The sequence below is a fragment of the Alligator sinensis genome, unplaced genomic scaffold (genome assembly GCF_000455745.1).
Source record: "Alligator sinensis unplaced genomic scaffold, ASM45574v1 scaffold566_1, whole genome shotgun sequence".
Lineage (NCBI taxonomy): Eukaryota > Metazoa > Chordata > Crocodylia > Alligatoridae > Alligator > Alligator sinensis.
In genome coordinates, this window is record NW_005842017.1 from 604,100 (window position 1) to 615,479 (window position 11,380).

Here is an 11,380-nt window from a genome sequence, read left to right on the forward strand (position 1 = left end):
TTGTCTCCCCCCCCCTCCCCCCGGCCCCCCTCCTCCCCCCCCTGCAATGCCGCAGCGCGCCTGCTCCTTCCCCCACCACCACCACGTCAGCCCTGCAGGTGGCGACAACAGAAGAGGGGAGGGGTGGGCCAAGGCCAGTGCCAGTGGCCTCACCCCCCACCCCCATGGCATCCTAAGCCCCTCACCCCAACTGCCACCTCCAAGAAACAAGGGTGGGAGGCGAGGCTGCACTCCATCCCTGCTCACCGCCCCCCCAATCGATCATTCTTGATAGGCAGTTTGCTAGTAATAAAATAAATTCTAAATATCTATATGTTTTGATGCTTGCTTTTGGGTTTGTTTTTTTAATCATAGAACAGTTAGAGCTCCCTGCGACCCCTTCACTAACCAGGATGTGGGGACAGCTACCCCTGCAGCCACAGCTCTTGCCAGCAAGTCATCATCCACAATGGGGAGGATGTGGAGGGATGTGGGAGGCATGGAGTGTGTGGGTGGATTGTGGGGGGGCTGCTCAGGAGGGGTGGGTTTCCTGCCCCACCACAGGGCACAGCTGCCCCACCCAGCACATGGACTTCTGCCACCCGCAGGGCCACAGCCCGCCCCCCTGCATGGCCCCAGCTCCCCCACACAGCCCACATGCCTCCCCACCCCCCGCACAGCCCACAGCTCACCCACAGCAGCAGTAGCTATCAGGGTGCTTGGGCCCCCCGGGCACAGCCATCTCACACAGCACAGGGCAGCATGGGTTAGCCCTGGATGCCGGACACCCGGGGCTGCCTGTGCCACATTGCACAGGCCTGGCTTGGCTCGGTGCAGGGCTGTGACACTTTGGGCAGCTCTGGGCCACTTGGGCTGTCACCCAGGGCCCTGTGCCACTTGTGGGGACCACCTGTCATACAGGGCTAGGTCCTGTGCAAGTTCCTTGGTAAATGAGTTACTTTTCTTTCCTCTCCAGTCAGGGTAAAGTTTCTCCTGGTCAGGGGAGCAGACAGTACCACAGGAATCGTTTCAACTCTCATTCCCACCATTCTTGGGGAAATCAATATGCAGTACATTATTCTGGGAAAAACAAAGTCTTCTAGTATTCCTGCTCTCATACTTAAAAGCAGGAAAGTCCAAAGAGCAATCCTGGCATACTTGCAAGTCTTGGAATTTCTGAAGCAATCATCTTCGTTATGCAGTCTGTATTCTGTGTCTCCTTGGCAGACATCAAGGAAAGGCAATATTTCTGTAGTGGATGAAAACAAGCATTTGGGGAATTTACTTTGAAATCCTAAACTACAAATCAAGAAAAAAAAAGTGTGTGTCCTTTCTTACTCATTTACAATGTGCTAATGGCTTCAAATGTTGTTGCCACTTCTCCCCAGCAAATAAATGCAAACTGATCTTTTTAATATTAAAATATTAGGGCCTAATTTCCTTCTTCATGCTGAAGGTCACTATGGTAGGAAATTGCATTTTTTTAAAAGCTGAAATTGAGATGTAGTTTTCCTGGTCATATTAATTCTTTCAGAATTTAGAGATCCATCTACATGAAATAAGTAACACTAAGCAACACACTATTTTGAGGGGACCACACTATATCAGGACTGTCCCTTGATCTGATTACAACAGAGATACTGTTTCAGTGTGTGCTCTACACAGAGTATGGACCACATTCTCAAACTGTGCTGAAGCCAGGATACAGTTGCAATATTATCTACAGTACTACCTTAACCCAGTGTATGAGTGACAAGCAGGTTGGTAGAAGATTCCTATGTTTTAGTATTTTTTCCTTTGTTCTCGGGTTAGGAAAGCTGCAAAGCATTGTCAGCTCGTTGTGATGTCTCTCCCATCTCATGCCATTCAAGCAATCATCCAGCAAAATAAAGATGAACGGAGGAATTAATGTGAAAAATAAAACAGCCGTTACCCACCTCAGATACATGCATGCTTTAGTGTAGGCCTTTTCTTACCATTGTACTGTTTTAGGAAAATTTGTCCCTTAATATGCCTAAAAAGCATAAGTGATCAGTTGCACGTTGGTGCAGTATAGATTAAGAATGTGTATTGGCTATATGGAGATCTGAACACTAAACCCACCCCTGCTACTGCCTTGAGACAGCTCACTTGTCATTATATCATTATGTACAAGGGCTTTTTGCCCCTGTAACCAGAGCAATGTAATGTGGGTCTAAAAGACTAGCCTCTGTCTTGATGTCCTTTGAGTGCATGTATGATAGCATACATGAATAAACTAACTAAATAAGTAGCAACAAACAAAAATAAAACTGTTGAACCACTTGTAAAGTTATTGTTACAAAGTAATCCTGACATGCTTGCAGCAGACTCAAAATATCAAGATTTTGATTTGGTTTTAAATTGCTAAGAGTTAAGTTAGATTGGAGTGGGCAATTATTTGAGTCCGTGGGGTACACAGGGAGTTGTGGTGAGCTGTCGTGGGCTGGGTCAGCGCTGCCCCCATCCTGCACAACCTTACCAAAACTCCCCATGTGGCTCTGCCCTGTGCTCAGCTGGGCAGCTGGGATTGCGGGGGGGCAGGGCTTGGTTTACAAGGAGGGATGTTGGGATGGTGATAGCACAGGACCAGGGCCAAGCCATGATCCGCTGCCCTCACACCCCTGCAATGGGCAAGGGTTCCGCAGGCAGGGGCATGCAGAGAGCAGATCCCAGCTTTGCCCTGGGCCCCAGCACTCCTGGGATCTCCATGAAGACTGGCCAGGACTCACACAAGCACGGTATGCAGCCAGGCGGACAGGATGGGGCTGTGGGCAGGCAGGGAGCTGTGCCCAAGGCTGGGTCTTAGGTCTTGGAGGCGGTGACAGCATGGGCCTGGGGCAGAGCCACAATCTGCTCCCCACATGCCCCTGCTCATGGAACCATGCTTACTGCAGAGGTGTGTGGGCAGTGGATTGCAGCTCTCTCCTGTGCCTGGCCCCCACCCTGTCACCACTCCAAGATCCTGCCCTGTGATTCCAGCCTCACCTGCTCATCCCATTCCCCAACACCACTCCCTGCCTGCCCTTGGCCCCATCCCATCTGCCTGGCCATGTGCTTGCATGGGTCCTGCCCCGGTGGTGGGTGTGGGGTGGATGGACCGGGGTACGTGGGCAGTGGGGCTGAGTCCAGTGGTGGCACCAGTGGCTGCCAGAAGGAGCCACCACTGCTGGCATGCCAAAATGTGAATCTGTCTGCTGCACCATCCCAGCCCCACTGCATGCTTGGGGACAGCAGGACCAGTCACACACACCATGGCCTGGACCTCTCCCCTGTGCCTGGGCTGGGTGGGATTGAGGGACTTGATGTAGGCCAGAAAAAAATACCTTGGCAGGATGAATCTGGCCTGCGGGCCACATTTTGCCCACCCCTGAGTTAGATGATTAGTAAAACCATGGGATAAGACCTTACGTGACTAATGATATCTTAGTGCAGAGGTCAAACATATGCACCATGGGGCTATTGGTGGTCCAGGGAATTTGGGGGTGAGGCTATTGGGAGGGGGCAGGGCCTGCTGCAGAATCTTAAGTCCTGGGGCTTGGCCCTCAGCCACTTGTTCTACCACTTCCACTGACACTGGCTTCACCACTGGTCCCTCCTCTGCCTCCACAGCCACTTGCTCTGTAGATCCAGCCTGTGATGGGCCCCATGGTCCAGATCCAGCCCTTGGCATGGGGTGAGTTTGACACCACTGGGATAGAATTAGGGAAAGGATTGTAAGACTGCCTATTTTATTAACTAAACAATGGTTTGGTAGAAAATCTAGACTGCGTACTTGGTTGAAAGCAACTATCAAAATCCATCATTCCTAGGAAAAGTGTTAAAGAATGTGGCAACAGACTCCAGTGCCCAACATGCAAGAATGTAACCATTTCCTCTCCTACAAGTGTGCCCCATGGCTTATAAAGGACTGTACTGATCCCTAACATTTTTCACAGAATATTCCTTGCCAGGTTCAGTTTAATGCAGCAAACATACCACAGAGTTATTTCACAGCTGCTGCTACAATACTGGAGTCAGCTTCTGAATCAGATGATCTATAAAAGTTGTCCAATATATTCTGCAGAAGTAAAGTAGATACATGCATCATAACCTTTACATTGGTCTAGGAAATATAATCCTTTCCTAGAGAACTAAGAGTTTCTTTAAAAAAAGTTCACTTTGCACAACTCTTGTTTTATATCCACTGTACTATTGCTCTTCATAGCTTCTTGGTGTAAAATATAATGATGCCAGTGAAAAGGGTGTCTAGGGTCTTGGTAATGGATTCCTGTGTGTTGCTGGGAAAGTCACTTAAACCAGACTCTTCACAGTCTATCCCTAATTGTGTGTTCCTCATTGTCTGGGTGCTACTTTGCAGAAGTGCTGAGCACTTGCATCAGGAACAGAAGTCAGTCAGAACTGTGCTTTGAACATGTCAAGTGCTACTCAATATTAGGAAAATAATTTTTCATAGTACATGGTGTCTCAAACTGGACAGACAAAATTAGTAAAAACTTTGTCATTGGTCTCTCTGTCCGTCTCGGCTTCCAATCTGCAAAATAGGAATAACATGATTTCCTCACTTCAAAGAAGTTTTCTGAAGATAAATTTGTGTTTCTGAAGTACTTTGATATTATAAGGAGAAGTATCATGGAAAAGCCACAAGGAAATTATGACTTCTGTCTATAGAGCAGGGTTTGAATGGCATGCAGAAGACAAGATACGGGCTACATGTTGAAGGTTGCAAATAAAACAAAACTATTGAATAGTTGCTCATTAAATGAGCATTTTCCATCTTGTGCAATGAATGAGCCGGGGGAGGAGCGCGGGGCATTTGTTACCCGTGACAGAAGGTTGTATCATTATGCACGCACCCCGCTCCCCACCCCCAGAAGCATAAATAACAATTTTGTCACCCCTATGCAGAGATACTGGAGAGCTGGGGAAGAGATAGATGGGTGGGGTACCCAGCACCAGAGAGTCTTACCTGACCCCAGAGACTCAAAGGACCCATGCTGCTGCTATGGCACAGGTTCCCGGGACACTGCTCTGCTCCCCCGCATGGCCTTGGGGGGCATGTCCCGGAGCCAGCGGAGCCTCACTCGGGGCAGGCAGCGGCTCCTCCCCAAGGTGAGGCAAGGCAGGGATGGAGGCTGGCGCGGGCTCCGCCGGCTCCGGGGAAGTGCTCCACTCCCCAGCCCTGATGCGGGGGGGCGGAGCACTTCCCTGGAGCCAGAGGAGCCCGCTCCAGCCCCCGGCTCCAGGACCTGGCCCCTGGCCTCAGCCTCTTGGCTGCAGCCCCTAGCCCCCTTCAATAAGTGTCCCATGCCGGACTGAAGTGGCACGCTCACGGACCACTACTTCTTAGAGGGAACATTGGCCCCCTCCCTCCCATCTCCCACAGCACAGACCCTAGGCCTGTGGTATGCTAGCTAATGCCAAGAGGTGTCTGTGTCTCCAATTTCACTGGGACAGGTAGACAGAACAGTGACCACTTAGGGCTTTTGAAATTAAGCAATAGGTCAGCTGGTAAGCTGTTTAAGAAGAGTTTGAACTAATGGAGAGAGGCTATTGTTTTGCTGATGAGGTGATAAACACTGGTATCAGCCCCCTGCTGACTTGCTCAACTGTTAGTTTGCTTCAGACACTATAAAGAAGCAGGGAGAGGGAGATTGAAGAGCTCCACATCATCAACAGATGCATGCACTGCGCCCCCTCACCCCCTTCCCTTGCCTCAGAGTGCTAGCAGGGGGCAGGGGTCTGCCAACACTCCTGCCCCTTGAGCAGCAAGTGGGGCAAAGCCTGGGGTTGTGCAGGCGGACCTCCCAGAGCCTGGCCACACCCACCCCTCAGCTCAGCATTGTTCAAGGGAAGAGAAGGCTTCTCTAGCACCTGCCCCCTCCCCCCCCGCATCTATCCTGAGCCACTGCAGTCATGTGCCTGAATTGCCTCAGTACACAGAGAATGTCTATCCACTTACAAACCTGTTCAGCCTAGCCGGGTCAGACTAACCTGCAAAGATTGAATCAATTCAGGCTCAGGCTTTTTGAATGTCTGCCCCTACCCTTAGAATCTATAACTTCATGGTTAGCACATTAGCCTAGTGTGTGGGAGCCCCAACTTCAACTCTCCTGTTCAGAATTAGGCAGAGCTGTAATGCCCCCTCTTTCCTCCCTCCCACACTACTTTACAAAAGGTCTTTGATATCTGGCAATGCAGAGTCCTGCCATCTGGGAAATGCCTCTCTCAGCCTTCTGAAAATCTATTTAGATTTGGCCAAGATATGAGCTGTTGCAACTACTGTTTCCTTTCTGTGGTTTGCTTAGTACAGCTTGTTTCTGGTGGCTTGCCAAACACCCACAACATATGGTAGCACTGTGCATGCAGCACCCTAGTACCTACCTGAAGCTCATACTATGGATAGAACACTTAATAAAAAAATAAAAAAAAGATTCTGATACTTCTCATCTTCCCATGAGGCTCAGAGGCCTAAAGGAATGTGTACTGCAAATGGGAACCAGCAGCACCACATCCTAGAAAACCACCTTTAAACTGCATGGTGTTCATACATCTGTTTCCTTCAGAGCCCTTATTCTTTAGCAAGGCCTGTATGAGACTAGAAGCAAGCTCGAATACTTAACAGCTGGGTCCCATCCTCTTGGCCAAATTGCTAACTGAGTCATAAAAGCATTGGGTTGAAAAGGACTTCAAGGATCATCTAGTCCAACCCCTCTGTGCAGATGCAGAATGTGTTGTTCCTAACCATCCCACAGACAGATGCCTACCCAGCCTCTTCTTGAACACCTCCATTGAAGGAAACTTCTTCACTTCTGTAGGCAGCTCATTCCATTGTCCTACTATTCTTGGATGTTTTCCCTGAGATTCAATTTAAATCTGCCTCACTGTTGTTTATAACGGTTGCTTGTTGGAGTCCAGCCTTTGTGGTAAGGAAGAAACATTTTTCTTCCTCATCTTTATGTTAGCCTTTCAAATATTTGAAAATTGCTACCAATTTTAATCTCCTGTCCTCCAAATTAAGCATACCTCAGTCCCTTCAACCTTTCCACATATAGTTTGTATTTCACCCTCCTTATCACCTTCATGGCTTGCTTCTGGATCCTCTCCAGCTTCTCTACATCCTTCTTTAAATGTGGTGCCCAGAACAGGACACAGCACAGAAGGAGGGTAGGCAGCTTTAGGAAAAGATGGCATCCTGTTTTCTTTTGGCTATGTGGTCAATAAAAAGGAGCTGTTACTGTCCATGCAGCTATCTCAGTATCCTTCCCTGAGGACAGTCTGTGTGTGTTAGCACTCTCATCCTGCCACTCATGAATAGAGCTGGTCCTGGGGCTTGTAAGGATGCACAAGTGGAGAAGGTACAACAGCAGCACATACTGATATTTGTTATTGCATTTTTAAAAACAATTTACAGAATTACATAAAACAATATGGAAATAATTTTAAGTCTTTCAGTCAAGCACTCAACAGTTAGGAAATGCTGGACTTATGGCTACCTATGCAAAAGGAAGATAAAGAACTGGTTAGTACTACTTCAGGGAAAGATGGCAGAAAGTGATGGAGAGGCCTTGGGAAAGGATAATCAGTGTGCAGGGGCATAGGGGAAATAAAACTGGACTAACAGTTACATTGGATGGGCTTATATTGTGTCCAGGCTGTTCACTGTACACTTGTGAATGAGCTACGGTGGTGCTTAGCAGGGCTTCAACATGAGGGGTGCTCAACCCCTGGCACCATGGCATTGGATCTGAGAGGCTCCCCATGGGTCCAAAAATTTGGTGGCAGGGGAGTAATGACAGCTAACTCACTCCATTGCTGCCAAATTTTCAACCCCATGGGGAGCCTTGTGGGCCAGATAGCCTGGCCCTGTGCGCTGGGTCAGGCATGCAGAGAGGTGTGGGGCCCATCTTAGCACACAGGACTGGGTGGGAGCAGCACAGGGCCCCAAGGCCTGACCCCAGCATGCAGTGTTGATGCAGATCATGATCCCTGGCTCTGCACCAGAAAAAAATTCCTTTGTAACTCCTACAGGTGACAGAAGTTCTCCCCAGCAACCACAATGAAAGGAGATAAAGAAGGCAGCCACTATGAAATATGACTACAGAACACAAAGCTATTGGATGTCAGTGAAGCCAAGGAGTTACTATGACTAAAAAAGAAGAGAGAGACATGAGACATTTATATAGACGATTAGTAGTAAATCCTCAGCATTATTCACATTTCCCTTTGGTCATTTAGAAGGAAAAAAATCAACTATGATATTCCATGATGTCAGGGTGAAGCGACTGCAGAGTAGTACACTCATGATATGACTATGTCACACTTCATCTGACATTTGCCAGTCATTCATAAATGGATGTACGGATAGTAAAAGAATGCATGTTAGAATATGCTAGCTTGAATAGTAATGTGTTCTGTGACTTGTTATATTTCTTAGTCTGCCACACACATTATGCTTCAGGTTATGAATCTGCTTCATTCTTTTTGGCTAAACTGCCTTATGCAAGTACCTCTAGTATTCATCATAAGATGATAAAAATGCAGTAAGATTTTTTAATCTTCGATATGATTGTTCTAGAGTTCTATGTCACTTTTTCTTGATGATTCATCTATGAATACATGGTTCTCTTTGAGGCCTCACTTTTCACCCAGCAATAGCATATAGTCATGAACCAGCAGGTCCAATAGCCACTGCTTTTACCACTGTAATTCTGATTGGGTTTCCAGCCAATATTTATGCTATTTTTCCATCATTTGGGGCTGAGGATAGTTTACCTGTGAGATTTTTTATTTCTTCCAGTGTTTCCAGGTATTCCATTGGCTATATCTCCTAGTTCTCAATAGCCAGCCTCCTATTCTTTTTAAAGCAAACATCAGTAAGTTTCTGAAAAGGCTAGATAGAGAATGGATCAAGGATAAGCTAGATCAAAGAAAAGGCTAGATAGAGAATCAAGGATAGAGAATGTTGATTGCTGAACTGTGCTTTCAGTCATTTCCATCATACAGAAATGAATTTCCCAATCCCAGGGAAATACTAGAATTCTTGACCTTGACCACATACTGTTAGCTCTTCTTTCTCCATCTCCAATAATTTGTCTTCATTTTTAAAGTGCTTCATGACCTGTTCCCACCTCCCATCTTTCATAAAACCAGGTGACCACCTCTTTCAATGATGTTTCAAAACTGAACAAAGGCCTGATCTGGCAAGTGGGCTGACTCATACTTAAGTCTAGACATGTATTGTAGTGACTTGCTGAATCAGAGATGTAAATTCCAATACACAATAATATAGCATTATTCATTTTGTTTAGAGCTTTTCTTTTAACTGTCAAAGCACTATCAAAGCAGGATTGGACCCGACTCATTTTCTTCTTGTGATTTCCCATTCTGCCCGTTATCCCAGATGAGGTTTCTCTTCAGCAGAGAAAATCATCTCAAAATGCTGCATCTTGACCACTACTTGTTTTGGTGTTTGAGATATATGTATAGATATAGATAACAAAAATTGCAGCTTTTCAGTAAGATGTCTCCTTCTGCTACGCTACACTCAGGTCATACCTATATCAGGCATGCTTTACCACTACAGAAACACTACTATACTATGCTACCAAAGCACTCCTCATAGGTGACTGGTAAGGAGGGCATGGGCAGGGTGCCATGTGCCCCCTCTGACAGGGTCGTTCCCACTGCCGCTGGCAGAGTCTGCAGGTTCTCAACGTGCGGCCCCTAACAGGGCCGTCCCTGTCCCCGACAGTGATGGCAACATCTGCAGGAGTTTGCCAGCTCTGCCCCCACAACCGGCAGCTTCTGCAGGTGCCCCACCAGACTCAGGAGGTACCAGTCACCCATGGCACTCCTGGTGCAGATTGAGCTATACCAGCAAAGGTGCAGGGTAGCAGTGGTATAACTGAGGGGGAAGCAACTGGCAGCAACTTTTTGGTGGGGGTTGGAGGGGGAAGGAAGTAGCTGCTGCCACAGCAGTGACTTGACTACACCACTACAGCAGTGGCTGACCATGCTACCACAATCAGCACAGTTGCCCTGGGCATGGAGCTGCCCAGCTACGCCTCTGCAGAAAAGCAATGACACTTATCACACTTGCAGAAAAAAAGCTATGCTAGTAAAAATGCAGTTTTCCCAGTATACCTATATTAACATGAGGGGCTTCTGCTGGTACAGCTATACAGCCATACTCAGACCTCACTCCGACTTGCTACAATACCAAACCCAGGACAAGGACAACAGAATCCCTTTGGTTGTCATCTACAGCCCTCAGCTTGAACACCTAAAACACCATTAATGACTTCCAACTCCTCCTGGAAAAGGATGATCATCTCAAGATAACCCTTGGGGCAAACTTGTCTTGGCTTACTGACAGCTCCCCAACCTCACATAGCATCTCTTGAACAACAGATTAAGCAACTCCTAGGCATACTGAGGCACCAAGCCTTGCAATGGACCAAAATGTCTGCTGTGTCCTCATACAGACATGTCAAAGAGCAATACACATCCTCTGCCAGCAAAATGGGGTTGGAGGAGGGGAAAGCTGAAGTGCTCTGGGTCAAGATACAATGGGGTTGTGGGGAGAGGGATTTAACGGTGGGGTCTACTACAGACCCCCCAACCAAGGGGAGGAGCTGGACCGGGAATTTTTGGGCCAGCTTGCAGAGGCACTTAAGGCAAGGGATGTAGTTGTCATGGGTGATCTAAATTACCCGGACATCTGCTGGGAGAAGCAGTCAGCCAGGTCAGATCGTTCCAGGAGGTTCCTGGCAAGATACAGGACCTCCACTTAACCCAGGAGGTACACAGTCCCACCAGAGGAAATGCCCTGTTGGACCTGGTCCTGGCCACAGGCAATGATCTGGTAAGGGGGCTCCAGGTCCTTGACCACCTGGGTGATAGCGATCATCACTTGCTGGAATTCATCGTCCAGCGCAGGGTGCCAAGGGCCTGCAGCAAGGCGGTAGCCCTAGACTTCAAGAGGGCCAACTTCAACGAGTTGAGATTAGTGGGAGAGGCGCTGGGGTTCTCGAGTGCAGGGGAACTCAGTGCCGAAGATGAGTGGTCGTTCCTTAAGGAGACGATACTCAGGGCCCAAGGGGTGATGATCCCAACAAGAAGCAAGGGGGGCAAGGGTGCCAAAAAGCCCCCCAGCTCACCAAGGACGTCCGGGAGTGCCTGGTTGCCAAAAAGGCGGCGTACACCCGGTGGAAGGGGGAGGGTTGCGGGGGGGCTACCTCCACTGCTCGGGCCTGTAGGGGGGGCTGTTAGGAAAGCTAAGGCAGACATAGAGCTAGGACTAGTGTCCAAGATCAAAGATAATAAAAAGTCCTTTTTCAAATATATAGGGAGGATGAAGAAGGCACCGGGAAATGTGGGG

General features: G+C 48.1%; 1 protein-coding gene across 1 annotated transcript in view; it reads right to left on the minus strand.

Annotated features, from left to right (window-relative positions):
• Window positions 1-700: 700 nt before the first annotated feature.
• LOC112550020 overlaps window positions 701-11,380 on the minus strand; it is a 57,395-nt gene continuing 46,715 nt past the window's right edge. The window contains exon 4 of the mRNA XM_025202201.1: window positions 701-1,228. Within this exon, the coding sequence (XP_025057986.1) occupies window positions 903-1,228 (326 nt within the window). The 3' untranslated portion in view covers window positions 701-902. The remainder of the gene's footprint in view (window positions 1,229-11,380) is intronic.